The sequence below is a fragment of the Amphibalanus amphitrite genome, unplaced genomic scaffold (assembly GCF_019059575.1).
Source record: "Amphibalanus amphitrite isolate SeventyFive unplaced genomic scaffold, NRLGWU_Aamphi_draft 000076F_arrow, whole genome shotgun sequence".
NCBI lineage: Eukaryota > Metazoa > Arthropoda > Thecostraca > Balanomorpha > Balanidae > Amphibalanus > Amphibalanus amphitrite.
In genome coordinates, this window is record NW_024881572.1 from 509,934 (window position 1) to 533,427 (window position 23,494).

Consider the following 23,494-nt stretch of genomic DNA (forward strand, 5'->3'; position numbering starts at 1 on the left):
ATCTAGGCAGAGTGCTTCGCGTTCAACGTTCTTGTTTACCGCAGTGAATCTATTACACTGTTTTCTTGGGCAACGCTTGCCGTGGCAATGTTCCGTCGAATGCCAATGTCACGGCGTCCCTTTGCGGCACCTGGCTTCCACTACCTTGCATCTTATGGTGAGGACGACTCGTTACGGATCGACAATTAACTAGTTGCGATCTTCACCGTCACTTATCAATATCGTCAAAAGAGTAGATAAAGACGCGATCTTCACCGTCACTTATCAATATCGTCAAAAGAGTAGATAAAGACGAGGAGCTATATCATTTTATCATTCAGTACAGATCACAGACACTTCGTAGCAACCACCCGGCAAGTACAATAGATAGCACCGCATAACAAACAATCAGAACTGACAATCCTATTTTATTTTATACTTGGAGTTCTTCTGGCCCGGCTCGACCTCGTATTCCTCCCAGACGGGGAACGCCGACGGCCGCTCGGGTTTCGCTGGTTCGCTCACTTCCCCGCGCTGTTCGGCCAGTTTGGCGGCGTTGATCTTTTTCAGCTCCATGATGGCCCTGTTGCGGGCGACCTCGTCGTCGGTGGGCGGCTGGGCGCGCCGCCGGCGCAGCCAGGCCTCCCATTCTGCCGGCATCTCCTGGTCGAACTGCTGGCCGGCCGGGTCGATCCACCGCCGCGGGTGGCGCTTCCCGCGCGACGGGTCCGCCGGCGCCTCGTAGTACTTGTTGCCAAAATGGTCAGAGCCCACCAGATTTCCGGATGGGCGGTTCGGAGTGATGGACTTGAGAAAGTTTCTGAAGAGAATTGCCAGTACATTCCGTTCTGCAGGCATAGTTACTGCCCAAGCACTGAAACAAAAAAAGTCATAGTCATAGTCATAGTCATATTTATTGAAGCCATCCACAAGGTGGTTTTTCAGGTTTCTCGTCATGGACAATAGCTTATAAAACAGCATGGTGAATTTAAAATTAAACAGTAAAACTGCGAGAAAATACCTAAAACGAGTAAAAGCACATTACAAATGGTAAGACATGTCAATGATACAGAGACCCTGAGTGTCACAGTAGCTCCCGTATCGCTGCCCTAAAATCGCTCAGAGTGGCTGCGCCGCGAATATTCCCAGCGAGACGGTTCCACGCGATAGCGGCTCGGTACGAAAAGGACGTCTGACTGGACGCGAGACGATATCGGCGGAGATGGAGACAGCCACTATCCGTGGCCCGCGTCTCCCGGTCAGACACTGCGGCGCGGAACGTGAAGAGCGCGCGAATCTCAGGGGGAGCACCATCTGTCATCAGTGACTTGTACACTTTATTGACGTCGCGGCTCGCCACCAGGGGTTCAATCCTGGACCAATTCAGTGAATTTAGGCTCGGAGTGATGTGCTCGTACTTTTTAACACCTGTTACAATCCTTGCCGAAAAGTTAATAAGTTTCTGGATTCTGCTTAACTGACTTTTTGCGGCTCCACCCCACACGCATAAACAATACGATATATGTGGGAAAACGTATGCTTCGATGATGATTTTGAGTGCGTCACTGGTAAAATAATGGCGGAATTTATACAGCGACACAAGTATTTTGTTGCATTTCTGAACGACGCTGGTTATATGGGCTTCCCATGATAGAGTTGAGTCTATAGCAATGCCCAACATTTTGATCTTTTGAAAAAAAAGACAATTTGTCAGCAACTGGTAGGTACTGAGCTTCTTTACTTTGAGTCCTGCAAGAGAAAGGTCTCAAAGAAGAACATGTATGGCTCACAACTGCTGCCACATCAGAAGTGGCAGATGGTTGTGGAGGGATGAATGTAAACTGGAAACCTGTGGTTCACACTCCCCTAAATTGAAATGCCATCCAACATATTAATGGTATTTGGCAAGCAGCGACATAATTAAAATTTTACAAGATCACTCTGCAACTAAATACCTAGCGGGAAAGACAAATAGTTTTCCACCTTTGACTGAAATGGGCAGGTAAGCTAAAAATATATTTTTAAAAATTGTTTAACACTGGATGACCAGAAGGTAAAGTGAGTAAATCATAGCAAGTTCATGCTCATAACAGTTCTTATGTAAGTAACCATGCCCACCAATTCCACACAAGATTAGCATGTAGGTAGATACCTACAAGGTATCTCATGGCTAGACTTGAAAAGTGCCTAATTAAAACATAAGTTTTATTGGGAAAACCCCATAGGCGCGGGAGCCGGGGGGCAGTGGGGGCAGCTTGCCCCCCCCCAAACTCTGGGGCCATGGGGGCGGTGCCCCCACAGCTTTGAGACGGAATACCACACTTTTTTTGCAAATGTTTTCTTTTTTGTTGAAAAAGCCGAGGGGTGAAAATAAGTGGCCTAAAACCGGTGAGAAAACTAGATTTGGGGCCTGGGGGTACCCTAGGTTAATCTCTATTATGGTGTGCCCCCCAGTTGGAAAGTAGTTCCCGCGCCCCTGGAAAACCCTTTGCACAGGGGACTGTAAGAAATCAAAATCTGATTTTTTTATTGGAGAAACTTTTTAGGGGGCGTATGTACAGTAATCCTTTGTGTTGGTGTCATCATAAACCACAAGATCGTATTAAAGGGACCCTCCCACCTTCAAAAAAGTTAATGAATTGGCATGAAAATGATGTCGCTCGGTTCAGAAAGAGTGAAAACGATTGTCTACCAAATTTTATCGAAAAATATTCACCGGTTTTCAAGAAATTAGACTTTTACTTTTGTTTACTTTTTGGAATCTCCGCTGTTCCTAGCGACTTTATTTGAAAGTGCGGCATTTGTTGCGCGCAAAGCAGCATATACCACCACGTGCTACCAAACGTTTTAGTCAAACATTTAAAAATCGTTAGATATCTGCGCTGACGTCACACATTCAGAGGGGTATTCCTATGCATTAGCCCCTCTGAATCAAAATGACGTCCATCAATTGAGCAGCAGATTGATATTCGCGAATATCAAACTAAAAATTCGATATTCGGACGGGGAACGCAATAACTCAAGAACCAGTGAACCGATTTTGATGAAAAGACCCTCATTCGATTCCTTGTTCCTCATTGCAGGTTGACAGCGATTTCCAGGTCACTAGGTCATGACCTTCAAGGTCAAGGTCAAGGTCAAAGGACGGGGAACGCTCTACAGCCTAAAGTTACCGTCCGATTGGCTTGTAAATGGTCTCAATCGATTCCTCGACCCCGATTCCAGGTTGACAGCGATTTCCAGGTCACTAGGTCATGATCTTCAAGGTCAAGGTCAAGGTCAAAGGACGGGGAACGCTCTACAGCCTAAAGTTACAGTCCGATTGGCTTGTAAATGGTCTCAATCGATTCCTCGACTCCGATTCCAGCTTGACAGCGATTTCCAGGTCACTAGGTCATGACCTTCAAGGTCAAGGTCAAGGTCAAAGGACGGGGAACGCTCTACAGCCTAAAGTTACCGTCCGATTGGCTTGTAAATGGTCTCAATCGATTCCTCGACCCCGATTCCAGCTTGACAGCGATTTCCAGGTCACTAGGTCATGACCTTCAAGGTCAAGGTCAAGGTCAAAGGACGGGGAACGCTCTACAGCCTAAAGTTACCGTCCGATTGGCTTGTTAATGGTCTCAATCGATTCCACGACCCCGATTCCAGGTCGACAGCGATTTCCAGGTCACTAGGTCATGACCTTCAAGGTCAAGGTCAAGGTCAAAGGACGGGGAACGCTCTACAGCCTTAAGTTACCGTCCGATTGGCTTGTAAATGGTCTTAATCGATTCCTCGACCCCGATTCCAAGTTGACAGCGATTTCCAGGTCACTAGATTTCCAGGTCACGATTTGAAGGTCATGACCTAGTGACCTGGAAATCGCTTTCAACCTGGAATCGGGGTCGAGGAAACGATTGAGACCATTTACAAGCCAATCGGACGGTAACTTTAGGCTGTAGAGCGTTCCCCGTCCTTTGACCTTGACCTTGACCTTGAAGGTCATGACCTAGTGACCTGGAAATCGCTGTCATGCTGGAATCGGGGTCGAGGAATCGATTGAGACCATTTACAAGCCAATCGGACGGTAACTTAAGGCTGTAGAGCGTTCCCCGTCCTTTGACCTTGACCTTGACCTTGAAGGTCATGACCTAGTGACCTGGAAATCGCTGTCAACTTGGAATCGGGGTCGTGGAATCGATTGAGACCATTAACAAGCCAATCGGACGGTATTTTTAGGCTGTAGAGCGTTCCCCGTCCTTTGACCTTGACCTTGACCTTGAAGGTCATGACCTAGTGACCTGGAAATTGCTGTCAAGCTGGAATCGGGGTCGAGGAATCGATTGAGACCATTTACAAGCCAATCGGACGGTAACTTTAGGCTGTAGAGCGTTCCCCGTCCTTTGACCTTGACCTTGACCTTGAAGGTCATGACCTAGTGACCTGGAAATCGCTGTCAACCTGGAATCGGGGTCGAGGAATCGATTGAGACCATTTACAAGCCAATCGGACGGTAACTTTAGGCTGTAGAGCGTTCCCCGTCCTTTGACCTTGACCTTGACCTTGAAGGTCATGACCTAGTGACCTGGAAATCGCTGTCAACCTGGAATCGGGGTCGAGGAACCGAATGAGACCATTTACAAGCCAATCGGACGGTAACTTTAGGCTGTAGAGCGTTCCCCGTCCTTTGACCTTGACCTTGACCTTTAAGGTCATGACCTAGTGACCTGGAAATCGCTGTCAACCTGCAATGAGGAACAAGGAATCGAATGAGGGTCTTTTCATCAAAATCGGTTCACTGGTTCTTGAGTTATTGCGTTCCCCGTCCGAATATCGAACTTTAAGTTTGATATTCGCGAACCTTGACCTTGACCTTGAAGGTCATGACCTAGTGACCTGGAAATCGCTGTCAATCGGTAATCGGGGTCGAGGAATCGATTGAGACCATCTACAAGCCAATCGGACGGTAACTTTAGGCTGTAGAGCGTTCCCCGTCCTTTGACCTTGACCTTGACCTTGAAGGTCATGACCTAGTGACCTGAAAATCGCTGTCAACCCGGAATCGGGGTCGAGGAATCGATTGAGATCATTTACAAGCCAATCGGACGGTAACTTTAGGCTGTAGAGCGTTCCCCGTCCTTTGACCTTGACCTTGACCTTGAAGGTCATGACCTAGTGACCTGGAAATCACTGTCAAGCTGGAATCGGGGTCGAGGAATCGATTGAGACCATTTACAAGCCAATCGGACGGTAACTTTAGGCTGTAGAGCGTTCCCCGTCCTTTGACCTTGACCTTGACCTTGAAGGTCATGACCTAGTGACCTGGAAATCGCTGTCAACCTGGAATCGGGGTCGTGGAATCGATTGAGACCATTAACAAGCCAATCGGACGGTAACTTTAGGCTGTAGAGCGTTCCCCGTCCTTTGACCTTGACCTTGACCTTGAAGGTCATGACCTAGTGACCTGGAAATTGCTGTGAAGCTGGAATCGGGGTCGAGGAATCGATTGAGACCATTTACAAGCCAATCGGACGGTAACTTTAGGCTGTAGAGCGTTCCCCGTCCTTTGACCTTGACCTTGACCTTGAAGGTCATGACCTAGTGACCTGGAAATCGCTGTCAACCTGGAATCGGGGTCGAGGAATCGAATGAGACCATTTACAAGCCAATCGGACGGTAACTTTAGGCTGTAGAGCGTTCCCCGTCCTTTGACCTTGACCTTGACCTTGAAGGTCATGACCTAGTGACCTGGAAATCGCTGTCAACCTGCAATGAGGAACAAGGAATCGAATGAGGGTCTTTTCATCAAAATCGGTTCACTGGTTCTTGAGTTATTGCGTTCCCCGTCCGAATATCGAATTTTTTGTTTGATATTCGCGAATATCAATCTGCTGCTCAATTGATGGACGTATCAAAATGCTGCAATTTTGAAATTCAATATTTCCGATTTAAGGCATTTCTCGATGTTGTGAGTGCCGAAACCGGTAATTGTGAGCCAGGGACCCCATTTTGGCTATCTCAACTCAAAACTAATGTTAAGGTGGGATGGTCCCTTTAAAGTTCACTGTATACCACCACGTGTACATTACCGTTTACACCACTCGACTGCGACGTTTAGTTATGTAATTCCTCCCAAAAAATGTCCTATCTTTTTACACAATAATACAAATAACGAAATGCGAAAAATAATTATCTAAGAAACGTCAAATACCTATACGTCAAGTAATAAAAGGTATTTCAAGCATTGCATATAAAAGACCATCCTGAAAAAGCTTACTTTTCAGCCTATAAAATATTACGTCACTGAAACAGCTAAGAAACGTTACGTGAAAGTTTTTTTTCTGTTCTTGAGATGCAGAGACAAAAACATCCGGCTTTGACTTTGACTTAATAAAAAAGTTGTTCGTAGGTTAGAATAAACAGTACAGTAGGTTAGAATAAAGGCATTCTTCAAAAGATTGTTTTAAAGTTCACTGTTATGTTCACTGTTATTATTGATGGGAATCAGTAGAGTAAAGATCCGGACCAACAGGTCTACACAGGCCTCTAAATTCCGTGTACTCCTAAGGTAAGGTAAGGTAAGGTTATTTGTGACGTCATGTATACCTTGAAAGATGAAACTTTGACAAGGTTAAAGTGGAGCTTCGATTCATTTGCGACGCGTCTTCCACTTCATTTCGCTTGCAACTTTCATGGGATGAGGATCGGGTGGTATCGTCATTGAAGTCCGAAATAGAAGATACTTATATCTGGGGCTGAAGCTGGGAGCCGTTGTAAGTATTTGATGGGAATCAGTTTTTAACTATCTCCGTGTTTTAGCCTAGAGCTGCATAAGCTTTATTTGAACCTAGGTAAGGTTAACAGTTGTTTTAAAAATTGGAATGCTGCTCCACAGGCTGTATTTCTCCAATTAATATTCCAGTTTTTATAGACCTAAAATTTTGGATTTTGTGTAATTATTTTCTCTTTTTGCAAGCTTTTCGAAAAAAATGAAACTTGCTATCTAAATTCTAAAGGCAAATTATGAAAAAATTGCCTGTCCCGTAGTTGAGTTGGTAGTGTTGGACTGCCAGTAGTAAGATCCCGATCTTAAAGGGCACCTTTAACTTTGGCATCGAAATTCCTCCGGTCACCCGGCATTGCGCGGTTACCCGGAATGCGCGATCGTACAGGATCTACACAAACTCAGCTTAGCGTAGGCTGTGGTTCTGTCAATCCATCCATTCGAGCTAACTTTCCAACATTCGAGCTAACTTTGTAAAAACTGAGATAGCATTTGAAAGAAAGTAGCTTTAGATCAGGAATGCGGAGCCGTGGAAATTTCAGACAGCTCCGGCTCCGGCTCCAATGCCCGTACATCCCCTATGCAATTGAATACGGGTGGAAGAAAAAAGGTGATGGGATTGGTGCACGTTGCTTCTGTATTTGCATAACAAGGATATTTTCATATATTTTGAATACCGCATGTTTTACTGCCTTGAACTGTCAAACCCAACTAGGTCAATGATTTTTCCTCTTCACAAAAAGGAGCCGGAGTCGCCCCCTTCCATGACGGCTCCGGCTCCGGGCTATATTGTTTCACGGCTCCGGCTCCGGGCAAAATATGCCGCCTCCGGCGGCTCCGGCTCCGCACCCCTCTTTAGAATCATGTATACTGACAGTAAAGTAAATGACATACTTTGCGGTTATACATCTTGATTACCTAAAATAACTGAAGAAGTTAGAAGCGATTGAAGTTTTGCAGTTTTTAAGTGAATATGGCGTGACCATGACATGTGACCACGTGGTGACATGACATTACCAAAACGTATTCTTCACAAATGTGTGATAGTTTTGTTCATATTTTCAGGGAACATGTCTGTCATGTCATTGTCAAAATTATGTTTTGTGATGTACTTAAAGTTTGATGTAGATAGCATAACAAGTAAAGAAGCTATTGGCACAAAATGGGAGGGGCAGATTCTGCCCCCCAGTGGGGTGCAGTTTAGCATGCCATGTTTAGTACTGATGTCTTGCTTAATATGATTTTCGCCATCTGCCTTTATATCTATCTAGTAAAAGTGTGTTATACAGAGAGCTGACCAGATTTGGTGTGCCGTTTCAGCTTGTTTGTTAGTTCCTCAAGTACAGGCTTACCTGCAGATGTGGAGCAAGTCTTATCAGCAATACCCGTGGTTCTGTGATTCCCTGCGTAAGTAGAAAAAATCATTACAATATTCTAGCATCAGAATGCGATGACAACACATTCTAAGCTCTCATATGTCAATATTGCTGAATTGTAAACCACTAAAGGTGATGGTAATTTTTTTGTTTATATGATATGTTCTGTAATTAAGGTAGCCTAGTTTGATTATGCAGTGATAATCTCTGAACAGCCAGCAGCTCGCTTGTAATGTATCCCGTAGGGTGTACAGCGTGCCAGGATTACGCCTGGGAGTAAAGGCGCGTGTAGGCTGATTTCTTTGCTGGTCATATGGCTGCCAGTCGGCTGTCTGACGGCGCCGCGCGCCCGGTTTCAGGCATCCACCGGGAGCTGTACGGCCTGCACCAGACGTTCAAGTGGCTCCACCTGACAGTGGCTCTGCACTCGTACCTGGTCTATATGTCCTTTGACGGATTGCATCACTGAACTCGCAACACCTAATAGCCGTTTTAATTTTTGTTTGCGTTTTGGCAAACGTAGGTTATCTCCTGCCACCCGTCCGGTCCGTCCCGCGACCCGCTCTGTATCGCTCCTCTGCTCCGTCTGAACTATCCGGACCGTCGGCGTCATGTCTTCACTCCTGTTGGCCCGTCCGTCCGTCCGGCTGCCGCTGCTGGCCGCCGGCCGGCGCGCGCTCTCGGCTCGGCCGGCGGCGCCGCAGCCGGAGGCGCTCTCCGTGTTCCTCTCGCAGTCGCACAACGTGTTCACCAACCTGGCGCTGGAGGACTGGCTGTACCGCAACTTCCGATTCGGCCGGCACAACCTGTTGATGGTGTGGCGCAACGCGCCCTGCGTGGTCATCGGCCGCCACCAGAACCCGTGGCGCGAGGTGGACACGCACCACCTGCACGCGGCCGGCATGCCGCTGGCGCGCCGGAACAGCGGCGGCGGCACCGTCTACCACGACCTGGGCAACCTCAACCTGACCTTCTTCAGCGCGCGCGAGCAGTACGACCGCTCGGCCAACCTGCACCTGGTGGCCGACGCGCTCCGCCAGGGCTGGGGCTTCGACATCACCGTCAACGAGCGCGACGACATCCTGCTCGACGGCGCCTTCAAGGTCAGTGCGCCGCCGGCCGCCGGCCCGGGGTGGGGCTTATCACAGCAACGGCTAGCGGTATTAGCGGGAAAGAGACTGACTGGAGCCTGTACAGCACCTGGTATTTAATGTCGTGACGTTTGCTTTGCTATGCCAAGTACGATGTTTTCTACGTCTCTGATGCTCAGAATCAGAATGGATACCTTTATATTATAATGTTTTTGCTGGCAAATTACTTCCGTCAAAAAGAAGATAAGTCAGCGTTAATAATCATATTAAAGGTAGTGTGCCAGCTTTCTTGGACCGTATGGAGTTAATGGCCCAGATAAGGAGAACCGGATTTTTAGAACTTATCCATACCTTCAAAACTCATGGAAACGTCTTAAATTCTTCAAATTTTGAGTACCCCAGTGCGAAATTCGCCCCGACGGGTTGTCGGCGTACCCCAACCACATTTCACACCACTATGAACAATAAATGCACACACTGAAATCGCTATTACCGATATGCTCATCCAATCAAGTTTCGATAAACCCGTTCATCATCAGCTCCTGCGGTTTCGAACACGCCTGTTAGGTGGTGCGGTAGACCACGCCCAAAGCCAGGGCCCCGGTAACGTGAGGTAGCCGAGTCAGGGCAGCGTGCGCTGACCCAAGCCGGAGCCGCGCGTCCTCCCGGTGTCATGTAATAGCCCGGGGCTGCCCGCGGGGATGCGGTAGACCGCGCCCAAAGCTGCGGCCCCGGCTTGGGTCAGCGCACGCTGCCCCGACTCGGCTACCTCACGTTACCGGGGCCCTGGCTTTGGGCGCGGCTTCTGCTCATACTTTGTGGTGCGGTGGTGGTGCGTCGGGCTGCGCGCTCTGACTTCGGCCAAGAAAAATGCGTCAGCTGATCATTGTCATTTCTGCCACTTGCGTGTGGTGAAATGGGGTCATAACTTATAAGACGGCTTTTTCATATCAATTATTTTACATAAAATCATATTTCAAACCATAAATAATCTTCGACAGCCAAATAAAAGAAACAATACCAATACGGGCTTACAGTTTAAGGCTCGACATTGTGTTGTCTACGATTAGACAGCTGATAACTCATTCCCGTACGTCGTATGGTCGTAACACTATAATGACCTTTGCTTATTGTCACAAGTGCGCCGCATTCGCGATTGTTGCCCGACGCCTGTTTGCAGGTGAGCCCACTACAGTTGTTATACATATCTAAAAACCGATAAACTTTTAGGCGAAAAAGGCACTATTCCAGGCCCATTTTTGTTTTTTTTTTGCGATATTAGGTAAAAACAGAAGCTTCTTATCCTAGGAAAAATAAAATGGGAAATCTTTCAAAGGTGGCACACTACCTTTAAAACTCGGCATTTTCTGGTTGAACTCATCGCTCAATATTTCTTATCTCCGAAGTTTTCAGCGGCTGGCGGTATAGCGAAACGAGCCTTTCCTCTGTTATCACGAGTATCGTGTCGGTGTTTTTCCTGAGACCCTGTCAGCGTCACTGAAGTAAGGTCAGCCTGGTGCCGTTAGACGCACAGAGCCGGGTCCAGCCACACGTCCTGTGAGGTCAGGATCGAGCAGACCCTGCCTCTCCAATCCATGAGCACACTCTGCATGTCCGATTCATTATGCGCATATTGAGCGAGTTTAGTACACGCTGCTGACATGGCGAGTATATCAGAGTCTGGGCGCCATCGGATCTGGTCATCGCCCTTCTTTTTAGTATGGCTAGACCGGTGATTTGGTCCTCGGCTGCTCTAGGTTGATGCATGTTTTCATTATTACGGGCTGATCAGGATTCAATTTCGGACCGGTCTTCGTCGATGGATGACTGAGGCCGTAAAAATGCGCCTGGGAAGTGGGCATTGTTATTGGGTATAGTTATTGTGGCAACTGCCACCTAGTTATGCCTTGAAACTGGCCCTGTATCACTTTTCTCAATACCATAACTACGAACAGCAATGACACACATTTGAACCCGGTTATTAGTCAGGTATCAAAAATAGATCAGTTTTAGCTCGCGGAACTTCTCCGCTGTTCTGTTCAGCACTCTCCGTCTGGAATTACAAGGCCGCCGCCCGTCCACCTCTGCCGCCGTTTCCGGATGATGCCAGTGTCCGCGGACGCCGCTCGGCGCGGCTGGCTCGGCGGCGGCCCGGCGCGCAGCTGCGTGGTGCGTGCAGCCGTGCACCGCCCGCCTGCGTGCCACACGCCCTTGGAGCCACAAGGTCGAGCGCGCCGGGCTGTGTTTGTCGCTCGACGCGGCCCTGCTTGGAAGGTCAGATGGACGCGTCAAAATAGCCGGCTGGTAACCGGACCGAGCTACTGAAGGATAGCTGGTATTGAGCAATGAGGCTATACTTATTTAAACGTTGGCCTGAATCTCTCTGAGAGACACGAGTATGCGAGTTTAGTTCCGCTAAACACAGGCTCTGCCCAGACGTGCTTCTCATATCGGAAGAAATCAACTATACGGATAGCTCTCGTATAGCGGTTGGTATGTATCCGCAACCGATCGAACGCTCCCGTGGCGTACCCCTACCCCGCCCCGGCCCCCGCCGACGTCCTTGTCCGGAGACTTCCGCTGCCGGCAGGGCCCAGGGCCGCTCAAACGGCTGGCTGGATCTGTACCCAGCCCCGCAGACTCGTTGCAGAAACGGCTGGAGTCTCTGTTAGCTGCGGCACGACTGCGCCCATCTCCGAGTCCTGGGACTCTGGCTGGGTTACCGGCGCTGCTTTGGTCTCGGGTCGGGAGGAATCGGTGCCGGGCGGATGGGAGTGCCGCGGACGGTGGGCGGTGCGCCGGCCGACCGGGCCAGTCCGCTGCACCGGCGCGGCGGCAGGGGCGGCGCCAGGCACGGCGCGTGCGAGGTCTGTTTATGGAGCCTCCAGAGGCGGCGCCAGGCCAACAAATCGGGATCAGGTAGAGGCGGGTTTTCGTTTTTCAAGATATTTTGTGAGCACAAAACGAGTGGCGGTGCTGTAATGGATAACTTTTATGAAGCCATTGATGATTAAATGATCCAAATGTGCACTGAAAGACAGGCGGAAATGTAGTTTTCTGGCTTTGAAGCTAACTCTCTTTGTTCAAGAGATTCAGTTTAGAGCGGCTCTCCGCCCATAGGACGTCGTTACAGATGTAGCGGTTCGTCCGCTCGTCACTACCCATAGGACGCCGTTACTGATGTAGCGGTTCGTCCGCTCGTCACTATCAGTGCTCTCTGCTGTGTATCTCGGTCGGACGGACGATGGGGCTGCTCGCTCGAGGCCACCTCCCCCCCCCCCCGCCCCTCCGCTGCCGTGAACCGTACGCAGCCCAAGGCCTAATCCGGCCCACGACAAAGCAGTCGCCGGCGCCCGGTGGCCCTGCAACCGTGCACTGTTGCTACGGGCCGCTGTGGCTGCGGCGGGGGCGGGCCGGGGAGGGCGCGCGATGGGATGATGGCCTCCATGAGACAGACGGCCGTGTGCTGTGCCGGTCCGGTTTTGGTTAGCTCTCGGCGTGGTACGTTGCACGGCCGGTGCGGCGGGCGGTGCAGCGCGGCTCTCTCCCGGCGCTGGCGGCGGCGCCGGTGTTCCTCCGGTCACGTGTCGGCCGCGTGACTGGCGCTGCGGTGAGCGGGTACGCTGCGTGCGACCGGCCGGCCAGCTCGGCTGCCCGCACTCCGCTGCCTGTCACCTCGCCGTGTAAAAACAACCCTGCACCGGCGCGGCGCGGTGCTCAGCTGACCCAACGCTGAGCGCTCCCTTCTCCCGCCTCTTCTGGTCCGCCCGTCCTGTCCAGTTTCAACCAGTTTTGGGCAGCCTTAGGGCTGAGTGGGGCGAGCGGTAGTCCGGTAACGAATTTATTATCATAAATAGAGCTGTTCGGGGAACGCCGACCCGGCGGGATACCATCAGAGTTCAGGACGAGTTCGAAGTGGATGCGTCGGTTACGAGACCGAGAGGCCTCTTCGAGTTATGGCACCTGTGATTGGTTCGTTTCCTGGCGTCCGGGGGCTTGGTTCGGAGCTGTGGAGGCCCGTCTGGCCCGGCGCGTCCGAAGGTCACACGGACGGACCACGCGAACCCAAACAGCCGGCAGTGGTCGGGCTGGGCAGAACCGCGTGAACGGTGGGAGTGGGAGGGAGTTCGTGTACTGAACTTCTAAGGATGTGTGAGACGGACGTTAGCAGCATCTCTCGAAGCCAGGAAACGTTGGGCCTACGTGAACATTCCCAGTGGCTTTGAAGCTTGAACTACGTCACTCCGCGGCTATGTTCCGTGCTTCGGACTCGGTATCTAATCCGTGCATGATGAAAGACTTCTTGCAACCACGACGGTATGGTCTTAGACCATAGCTCACGGAACTCTCAGAAACGCTGACTTACCCTCTCAATAATTGACCAGTCTGCTACCGAACAATTCTAGTTAGTCTACGCTACAAAGATGGGTCATATATTATCTAGCATTTACTTTGCAAGCCAAGCCCAGGTCCTCCCTTCGAGGCGGAGTTTCTCGGCGGATCGATCTCGGTCGTTTGTTGCCAACCGAAATCCTTTGTCGGTGGTCTTGACCCCATTGTTGTGTGGGTTCCTGCCAGCTCCTTGGCATCAACAGTCGCGGGGCTTGGCCATCGGCGCTGTTCAACTCGTTAAATGGCGGAACTTCAGGGACGTCAACTGTCAAAGCTGTGACCTCATCAGTGGACGGGCCTGACGTGATTTACCTACTGCGGAGGTGAATATGGGAAAGTGCTGGTCGCATATGCAGCTGGCATGGGTCTTTGTCTGATGACGTCATTAATGCTGAAGTGGTGACGTCACAGCCAGTCAGGGACGGAGGGTTCGCGTACTGATATCTGTCGGTTTTGCGAATGCAGCGGTCGCCCAGTCTGACATGTCATTTATGTGCGGCATTATGACGGTATTATGAGAATGCAGGTGACAGATCATACATCTACCTGGACTGTGTCTTCTTGTTCACTGTGTATCTTTTCACCCCCTCCCCCCCCCCCACGTCATGCGCAGCATATCTCCCAGTGCTGTACCCCGTTGACCCTGTGACGCTGACCCGTTGACCCTGTGACCCCGGTGCTGTGACCTCAGCAGAGAGCGTCCCCCGTCTGACCGGCGCCGCTTCTCGCCAGGTGTCCGGCACGGCGGCCAAGCTGACCAGGAACACCGCCTACCACCACCTGACCCTAATGGTGAACGTGGACACGGACAGCCTGCACCGGTCGCTGGAGCGGCCCCTGGTGAGTTAGGACCCATCCCACACACACACACAACCCTCCTTCAGTACAGCGGTCAGCTCACCGGACAGCCTGCACCGGTCGCTGGAGCGGCAGCTGGTGAGTGAGGCACCCCCCCCCCCATCCCACACACACACACACACACACACACACACACACACACACACAACCCTCCCTCAGTACAGCGGTCAGCTGATCGGACAGCCTGCACCGGTCCCTGGAGCGGCTCCTGGTGAGTGAGGCACCCCAAGATTACTGTACTACTCGGCACCCCCCCCCCCCCCACACACACACACATATAAACACACCCCTACCTCTGCAGAGTGTCCAGCCGAGCCCCCCCCCCCGCTCCTACCCCCACGGGCGACCAGCTGAGCCGTGCATAGCGGTCGAAGTCACGTGATGCGTGATCCGGCAGCGTTGGTGGTTTTGGATCTGGTCACGTGTTGCATGATCGGACAGCGAGGGAGGCTGTTGAACAGGTCACGTGATGTGTGATCAGGCAGAGCGGGTGGCTGCAGAACTGGTCACGTGATGCGTGCTCAGTGTCAGTACGGTTTTTCTGGTCGTACTTTCTGCTACTGGGAAGCAAAAGAGTTACGACGTCATAGGCATGAAACATATGTCGTTCTTCGAACTACGATGTCGGTATCTCAGGATTCGTCAGCTAATGACAAGCGGTGCTTACAGGTGCGCTTCCAAACAGCGAGAATTTGGCCCGGGATATAAAGCGGTTGGTTTTGTTGAGCCGGCTAGGTCGCAACAAAATTAGTTGTTGGCTCCCTGACATTTCCAAGTTCGAATAGGCTGACAGATGTGCACACTGCACTCTGGCCGATGTAACACTGAAATCAAAATATTTATGTCCCACATCCGCCTTATGCCTGCCAAAGCAAGGTTAAATGCAACTCTGATATTGTTGTATATTTGGTCTCATGTCATTTACGATCTCATTTGCGCGAGGTTTTCCTGAGCCTATGTCTGACCTCAATGGCCAATCTGGCGTGCAGCCGATTTTGTGCTTTTCACTTCAAGATGACTTTCTATGACGGTATGATACCGAGCGCAGTCCGCAGGGCTTGTTTCGGTACTGGGGAGGCCACGAGTCCTAGGAGCCGACATCTCGGTCACCTGACCGGTTCCAGGTGGTATCCGATCAAAACAAACAGCTGATTTGAATGTGGCGCACCTTCTGTGCACCCGCCACCCCCAGTTGATTGGCATAATGGCATATATCGGTGAACCCGTTACTGGGTTCACGCCACACTGTCCAAAAACGGCAGCGTGTCTAGCATCAAAACATCATCTCATGTTTTTACGTACCTACCCAGCCTTTGGCGTCCCCCAACTGGAAAACACCACATTCACTACATTCGCAGTACACACGGATGCGGACGGTTCTTTGCGGTATACCACGTCCTCTGTGGCAGCTCAGCCGCCAGTCCACGTGGTGCGTGCGTGCCGCTGGCTCCGCCGGCTGTTTTTACCGAGGTTTGCGAAGTGTGTCAGTGTCGTCAGCCGGTCCGTCGCCGTCTTTGTTCGACGGTGGACTGGGGACGGCTGCTGTGCAGTGCAGTCCCCCCCCCCTCACCCTGCGATCAGCTGGCGGCTGGGGTCACGCTGCCCCCCCCCCCCCCAGAGGCCGGCTGTTGTGCAGCTCCCCTCACTCCCTACCCCCACCGAAGGTACCCGATGAACCGATGTGGGGGGGGGGGGGGGGCTAGCGACCGTGCCAAGTACGATCCACAAGCTGTGGGGCTGTTTGTAGAAACGCTTAGTTTAGACCATTGTTTGTTTTACGGGCGCTCTACCATTGAGGGATTGATTGAACCAGTTACGAGTGTTAAATATTTCATAAATATTTCAATATTTTCTTGAAACCCCATTTGCATTTTCCTTCGTAAAGTCATTGGTTCTGAGCTGCGGTAACAGACAAACACGGTCGCACTCAGGGGCCGTTGAACCGGAGCCACGGTATGTTGGCAGACCATCGCAGCCCACTCCGTATCGGCTGTGTTACACTAACACCCGGCGCGGCGGCTGGGTGGTGTCGGGAGGCCCATGGTTGGCAGCAGCTCGAACCCCGCGACCCTGAGCGTTCCAGGACCCCTGGACGGCCCCGCGCCCCTATCAGTATACACGGCCAAAGTCAGCCGAACGGCCGGCGGCGGCCGGCGCCGACACGTGCGCTGTTTGGACGCGCGCTGCTCGCGTGTGGCGGCGGGCTGGCAGAGTTGGCCACGTGTTGGAACGGGACCAGATGGGAGTCATGAACATATTCTAGGGATATAAATACTACCAAGATAATGCTGGAAGCGAAAATACTTGTGAATCATCGTATGCCATTAGAAAATATCCTTGCTATGTTTCACATAAGAGATATGCTACAGGATGTGTACTGAATGCATGGCCCGTCCGCCTAAATTTCTGTCTGAACTCCGAGCGCCCATGCCTAAATGCGTCTGCCCGCCGTCCCCACCACTGACCCCTGTGGCCCCTCTCTCCCTCACAGCACGGTTTGAAGAGCGGCGCCACGGAGTCCGTTCCGGCACCCGTCCGTAACCTGGCCGACGGCGCGCCCAGCGTCAGCATGGACAAGATCGTGGCGGCCATCGGCCAGATGTACCTCAAACAGGCTGGCAAACAGGCCAGCAGGGGCTTCCAGATGGTCAACCCCTCAGACGAGTGGTTCCCAGGTGAGACGGACGGACGAGTGGTGCGAGAGGGAGGGTATAGCCGGGATGAGAGGACGGCAGTGGCTGGGGATGTAGGCATGTGGATGGGTGGAAGTGGATGGGTGGAGTTAGTGGCGCATTTTGAGGGAATGTCAAGTTATCTGAATGTTACCGTGGGATTGCATGTCATTGGCTGTTGATCAAGATATCTACCTATCGGTGCTCGCTTCCTCAACACGGTCACTCTCCAAACAGCCGCTGTCAGCGTCCCGTCATGGTATTTCTCGGTATGTCCCTGACGGCGCCGTCCCTCTCCCCTGGCAGGTCTGGCCGCGCTGGAGGCCGGTCTGGCCGACCCCGGCTGGGTGTACGGCAAGACGCCGCGGTTCTCGCACACGTTCCGTCTGGCGGCCTGCTCGAACGTCGAGGTCGAGGTGCAGGTGGAAAAGGGTCTCATCACGTCCGTGCAGCCGCTGCCGCCCGACAACAGCGCCGTGAGTACCGACCGACGCGCCGGCCGGCCACGGGGGACCCGCGTCGGACCGTCACCGGACAGAGGGCGCTACGTGCGGGGTGTCGTCACTCGTCAGCATCTGACGCGACATCCTTTGTATTACTGAATGTGTTTGGCTGTGTTGAATTGTTGGACAAAAATAATGCAACTGTTGGATGCCTCTATTTTTATATTTTTGTAGTTAATTCTAAGGTCTTCTCCATTCAACGTCAGCGGGTCATTGAGCCCATCGTATGTTAGAACTGACTTACACTGGGAATGAATAGAAAATTGTTTCGAAGTCAGAACATCCCGCCGTAACATCAGAAACGTCTTCCACTTTCCGTCCCGCAGCCCGTACCGCCACTGACCGCCCCCTGGCTCTGTCCATTGGCAGGGTGTGAGCGGCACCGAGTGGGTGCGTTCGATCCTGCCCTCGGCCTTCCCGGAGCTGCTGGCCTCGCTGGTCGGCGAGAAGTATTGCGCCGACATCGCGCGCCGCACCGAGACGCTGCTGCTGGGACACACCGGCTCGGCCGACACATGCCGCAGCGACCGGCGCATCCTGGCCATGTAGAACGGGCACAGCTGGGGACGGAGGGTGCAGACAGGGGGGACAGGGGGGAGACGGCGACCGGCGCACTCTGGCCTTGTAGGGTGGACATAGGGGACGGAGAACTGGCGCCGGAGCCACATCCAACGGGCTCCACAAGTAGGGAGTCTGAAGGGGAGGGTCGAAAGGACGCGGACATGGTGATTGAAAACGAGTGATTCAAACCGACTGATTAGAATGACATTATCGAAGGTAAACAATTGTTATTTGGTGTTATTTAACCATATTTTAATCATACACCAGAATGCAAACTGTTTGGATTGTGCGTATGATAATTGTTTTTTTTTTCGAAATGTAACATGTTTGTGGTTTGCGGCTTGTTCTCGTTGGGACGGTTTGTTTGATGTGAATCTCGCCTGATTGGTGCGTCCGGCGTTTGCCACCCCCACTTTGTCCCATCCCCTGGCGCCCTGTGCCCCATGTCACGTGGCGGAACAAACAGTCGTGCCTTATGTCATCCGTGCGGCCTTTTACTAATGGCAACTCTGCTGCTTTTCTGTCGGTGGGGGGCGCTCGCTGCACAGTGTGCCGCGCTGACTTTACTGGAGCTGTATTTAGGGCCTTGACTGGAGCCACTATTTCCGTTACTTTTAAGAGCGCTGCGTCTATATTTCGTTCTGTCTGGGATCGGGTCTCTGATTTTGAGCGTGGTCCCGGGACGGCCGGCGGGAGCAGTCCGATTCTAGTGCAACTGGGGTGAGGGATCTGGGCCATCGGCCTCCAATACTGCCTCCCTTTTGGGAGCTGCCCGTGTTTACACTGAAATAACTATGCTCGCGGTATGATGTGTGATTGAATAATGTGTGATATTTTGACGTGTTGTGTCCCGTTTTAAGGCAGTCACAGATGTAATAAACGGCTGATTTGAGCAGTAGCTGAAGTGTGTGAAATGACCGTGATGATTTGCCTTGTAGTGTTGTGTCCATCAGCGCTCACCTGTTTCTGTTTACGTTCTATTGGGGAACGGGCGAGCTTCACATATAATCAGGAACTATTAAGGAGCAGAATCATTGGGAGTTCCAGCCCCTCATTGGTAGAAGACCGGGATTCGCTAAGGCTCTTAGGGCGGTGCCAATCCAGTGTTCCCATCCACTTTGGTGTATTTATCTACTAATCTACACATAGACCACTGCGCACAGTCCATTAAAGGGACCCTCCCACCTTCAAAAAAGTCAATGAATTGGCATGAAAGTGATGTCGCTCGGTTCAGAAGGAGCGAAAACCAATATCTACCAAATTTCATCGAAAAATATTCACCGGTTTTCAAGATATTAGACTTTTACTTTTGTTTACTTTTTTGGGATCTCCGCTGTTTCTAGCGACTTTATTTTAGAAGTGCGGCGTTTGCGGCAGATGTTGCGCGCAAATAGCATATACCACCGCGTGCTACAAAACGTTTTAGTCAAACATTTAAAAATCGTTAGATATTTGCGCTGACGTCACACATTCAGAGGGGTATTCCTAAGCATTAGCCCCTCTGAATCAAAATGCTGCAATTTTGAAATTCAATATTTCCGATTTAAGGCATTTCTCGATGTTGTGAGTGCCGAAACCGGTAATTGTGAGCCAGGGACCCCATTTTGGCTATCTCAACTCAAATCTAATGTTAAGGTGGGAGGGTCCCTTTAACAGTCCGGGGTTCACCGGCGGCCCCCAGATAACACTGCACCTCATATCGGCTATATCTGTCGGCTTCCAGACACGGGGAAGGTCCCTTCTGACCCAGCGTTACCGCATGTGGTGGCTCACATGCTGGCGAAGGCTCCGGCAGTATGTGAACACCCCGTAGGAGTTAAAGCGGCCTCCAGGCTGGAGTTACGCCGACATTGGCGCGTCATTTCTTCATGGTAAATACCAGCACTTCATGCAAACACGCTCGTTCACTGCTACGATCAGGCACTGGAGAGTTCATGGCATTCCGCCATTCTGAAAGATAACGAGGTCAGCTGCGTTAGATCCACTATTCAAGGCCTACTTGAAGCCAATCCCACCATCGGGGCTGCTCTGGGGCTTCCCAGCGCACACAACTCAGTCGGTGGCATCCGACTATCCAACAGTGATTGTAACATGACATGTCATCATGGGATACCCGCCACTAGAGCAGTATTGTTCAAAATATATTTGATCTTGAAACAAATGGCACCCTATTATAGGAACAAAATAGGCAAATGTCAACGAAGCTGAGAAAGTGCATCGTCTCATAGTTGGCAGGCCAGCAGCGGGTCCACTCACATTGATGCACTCGATCTCGCGTTCCTCGAGCGGCAGGCGGCGGTAGCGGGCCGGCAGCTGCCACTCCTCCAGCACGGGCCCCGACTGCACCGTGGTCCACCTGCGGCCGCCGCCGCTAGGGGCGCTGGCGGCGGCCGGCGCAGGCGCCGCCGTCACCGGCGAGGCGTGTACGGCCGGCCGCTCCGAGGTCGCTGCGGGAAAACAGACGTCACTGCTATCCACTGAGGGAGGGGACTATGCCACCGCTGGCCGATCACTACTCAGAGGTCGCTGCGGGGAGAGGACAATGTCATCAACAGCCGCTGAGGGGATAGGACTGAGACACCACCGGCCGCTGAGGGGATAGGACTGAGACACCACCCGCCGCTGAGGGGATAGGACTGAGACACCACCCGCCACTGAGGGGATAGAACTGAGACACCACCGGCCGCTGAGGGGATAGGACTGAGACACCACCCGCCACTGAGGAGGGAGGCAATGTTACCGATGGCCGTTCCGAGGTCGCTAAAGGGTGGAATGACAGAAACTCCGGGCCACCAGGCTGATAAGCGACAGTAACACTCAGTTTTGCTTAGTGATTTGTTATATACGTGCAATATTGTTTATTAATAGCTCAACTGGATGCTTTGGCTTGCAAGGCCTTAGAAATCAAAATTTTCGCCTGAAATAGGCAAGAAAAAGAAAACAGCATGACACTTTTGCAAAACAACAGGACAAGAGCACGCAGAAAATGTATACACATGCATATCTCAGTCAAACACATACATAAGTCAAGCAGTTCTACTACTTTGCTTGAAAAGCCAGACTGTATGCACTACATACCTGCATGTGGACCATTCCTAAACTTGATCAGGGGCCGGTGTGGGTGAACAGTCTGAAAAAAGTCCAGATGATGTGTGGGGTGGATATAACTGTCGGTGTGCTTATGTTATTGCTATATCAATAGACACAGAACAGCTGTCTAGTTTCAAAAATGACATTCATTTGCTACATTCATTGGACAAATAGTCAGACCCCACCTCATATGTGAGCAATAGTACATAAAATAACATTGAAAATTACTGGTTACTATAAGCATCAAGACAAAAAAAGAAGTGGAAGGGAAAACATTGAGGCCTACTGATATCTGAAAAAGGAGGATAAAAGTTATGCTGAATTTACATACCTATATAATATCATAAGAATTTCATTAAATGAACCATATTAATGCTAAATTTTATCTAAAATCTACAAAATATTGAGCTTATTAAAGGCTCAAAATAACAGGACAAACACCACTTAGAATTAACAAATACTCTATCTTCACTACCCATGACTTAATTCAAACAAATAAAACAATTGATCAGGCCTAATTTTGTCCACAGTTGTACATTTTTCAGCAATCACCTGACAGCTGTTTCAGTTTGTGTTGCCTATCTGACCAATAACCATCTGAGTACCTAAATTCAAACAAATAAAACATCTGTACCTAAATTCAAACAAATAAAACAATTGATCAGGCCTAATTTTGTCCACAGTTGTACATTTTTCAGCAATCACCTGACAGCTGTTTCAGTTTCAGTTTGTGTTGCCTATCTGACCAATAACCATCTGAGTCTTTGTAGTGTGACTCAAAGGCTGAAGCAATTGTCTACAAGGATGAGAAAATAAATACAAAGTATTTAATGACAAATAGAAAAGTAGTTCAACAGCAAATTTAATGGCAGCTGAGCATTAGGGAACAATCAGATTCCACGAAACAATATAAATTGGCATTCCTGTGATCCCGTACTTCCTGTATGATGCTAACTCGACCTACCTTCCATGAATGAAGTGCCATCAATGTGCTGATTTGCTTGAATTGAATATAAACTGACATATTTGAGTGTTTCTGAGTTCTAACTGAATTAATTAAGTGGTTAACAAAAAGTTAACATTAGCTTTCAGAGCATTAGGTACACTATGTGACTGTAGTTAAAAAACGATCCTGTTATTCATCTCCCAGTAATGACAGAAATAAACTTGAGTTAGGCGCAAGCGTTTAATGTACCTAAATCTTCAATTTTTTTCAGTTAAACGAGTTAAATTCACGTTCATTCGATAAACGGTGACGGATTGCGAAAGGCTGAAAATGACGAAAAATTTGCGCCAGTTCTTGCAACATACGCGCCAGAATCTCTGCAGCTTAGGGATTCCATATTTCCCTTCACATTGCCGGTTTTTATCTATTAGTAAAGTACTATCTTGGCTATTATCATGGAGGAAGGCTATTATCTAGAGCAAATTTGCTCAACGTTACTGCAACATCGAAACAGTACTACAGAATAACAGAAATATTCAAGCGATTAGGGCATCACAGTTTGCACACATACCAATATGTAATGACACATACCAGGGTATCTAATGACCTTTACTTAAGGTAAATACTAAATAGGTAATGTCGCATCTCGTCATCTTTATTGGACAATGGGCACTGAATGGCCGTTCATTTCGAATTGCCCAAATTAACACAAGCCCGGAGACTGTTAATTGATCGATAGTTTACATTACAACCTTGGATTTCACACCATGCAGTCGCTTCTGTTTTCGAAGGGCGCTGTGCCGCTGTGCTGTCATAGGAGACGACTGAAGTTGAGTAATCTATATTGCGGTGTAATTTGACCTCAGCACTGATTCCAGCGGACGAAGTGCTAATCTTAGTGCAACTGACAACTCACGCCGTTCCAAGCAGCCAAGGATCGACAAAGTCACAGGCCTTGCCCGGGAATCCGATTCGGATGGGTCGAGCTAATTCTAGATACAATAGCCTTTTCCTAGACCGAAATATTATCCGTTCAGTCGACCAGCATACTAAGTGATAAGCCTCATTTTTGACTGACCATTTCCACACACCTCAAACGTAGCTGACGTAGAAAGTCTCCGCTGTTAAATCCAAAACAATTATGAACGGTGAGCCAATTCAATCCACCTGAACCACGCACCTGTTTGGGGCAGTCTGAATAAAGCCAAGATGACCGTTGTACGCTCCAGACTTCGTTATAACTATCTGTATGAGAATCGC

The 23,494-nt window shown here is 50.3% G+C and overlaps 3 protein-coding genes across 11 annotated transcripts; 1 reads left to right on the forward strand and 2 right to left on the reverse strand.

Annotated features, from left to right (window-relative positions):
- Positions 1 to 286: 286 nt before the first annotated feature.
- Positions 287 to 6,509, reverse strand: LOC122379378 (NADH dehydrogenase [ubiquinone] 1 alpha subcomplex assembly factor 2-like). Of its 9 annotated transcripts, none has more exons than XM_043361547.1 (2): positions 6,239 to 6,509; positions 287 to 853 (listed from the first exon to the last, which is right to left on the reverse strand). In XM_043361547.1, the coding sequence occupies exon 2, from the start codon at positions 835 to 837 to the stop codon at positions 403 to 405; it is 435 nt and encodes a 144-aa protein (XP_043217482.1). In that variant the 5' UTR covers positions 838 to 853; positions 6,239 to 6,509; the 3' UTR covers positions 287 to 402. The 9 variants fall into 9 exon arrangements, with proteins under 9 accessions (XP_043217482.1, XP_043217476.1, XP_043217475.1 ...); XM_043361541.1 differs by lacking the exon at positions 6,239 to 6,509 and adding an exon at positions 6,173 to 6,202; XM_043361540.1 differs by lacking the exon at positions 6,239 to 6,509 and adding an exon at positions 6,051 to 6,135.
- Positions 6,510 to 6,618: 109 nt separating this feature from the next.
- On the forward strand, positions 6,619 to 19,096 carry LOC122379377 (lipoyltransferase 1, mitochondrial-like). The gene is made up of 7 exons (XM_043361538.1): positions 6,619 to 6,734; positions 8,066 to 8,152; positions 8,481 to 9,224; positions 14,337 to 14,444; positions 16,954 to 17,137; positions 17,441 to 17,610; positions 18,007 to 19,096. The coding sequence occupies exons 3-7, from the start codon at positions 8,733 to 8,735 to the stop codon at positions 18,184 to 18,186; spliced, it is 1,134 nt and encodes a 377-aa protein (XP_043217473.1). The 5' UTR covers positions 6,619 to 6,734; positions 8,066 to 8,152; positions 8,481 to 8,732; the 3' UTR covers positions 18,187 to 19,096.
- A 213-nt stretch (positions 19,097 to 19,309) lies between these two features.
- LOC122379379 lies at positions 19,310 to 22,570 on the reverse strand. Its single transcript, XM_043361549.1, has 4 exons — positions 22,253 to 22,570; positions 21,277 to 21,328; positions 20,455 to 20,645; positions 19,310 to 20,148 (listed from the first exon to the last, which is right to left on the reverse strand). Exons 1-4 carry the CDS (start codon positions 22,310 to 22,312, stop codon positions 20,131 to 20,133), a joined length of 321 nt encoding a protein of 106 aa, XP_043217484.1. The 5' UTR covers positions 22,313 to 22,570; the 3' UTR covers positions 19,310 to 20,130.
- Positions 22,571 to 23,494: the final 924 nt, after the last annotated feature.

Excerpts from the sequence above, each read along its gene's own strand:
- LOC122379377 (XM_043361538.1), top strand. The coding sequence starts at position 8,733 with ATGTCTTCACTCCTGTTGGCCCGTCCGTCCGTCCGGCTGCCGCTGCTG. Across the intron at positions 14,445-16,953 it reads GGTCGCTGGAGCGGCCCCTG|CACGGTTTGAAGAGCGGCGC; the intron begins GTGAGTTAGGAC and ends TCTCCCTCACAG. Across the intron at positions 17,611-18,006 it reads TGCCGCCCGACAACAGCGCC|GGTGTGAGCGGCACCGAGTG; the intron begins GTGAGTACCGAC and ends GTCCATTGGCAG.
- LOC122379379 (XM_043361549.1), bottom strand. The coding sequence starts at position 22,312 with ATGTCAGTTTATATTCAATTCAAGCAAATCAGCACATTGATGGCACTT. Across the intron at positions 21,329-22,252 it reads TGGCACTTCATTCATGGAAG|ACTGTTCACCCACACCGGCC; the intron begins GTAGGTCGAGTT and ends GACTTTTTTCAG. Across the intron at positions 20,646-21,276 it reads TAGGAATGGTCCACATGCAG|CGACCTCGGAGCGGCCGGCC; the intron begins GTATGTAGTGCA and ends GTTTTCCCGCAG.
- LOC122379378 (XM_043361547.1), bottom strand. The coding sequence starts at position 837 with ATGCCTGCAGAACGGAATGTACTGGCAATTCTCTTCAGAAACTTTCTC.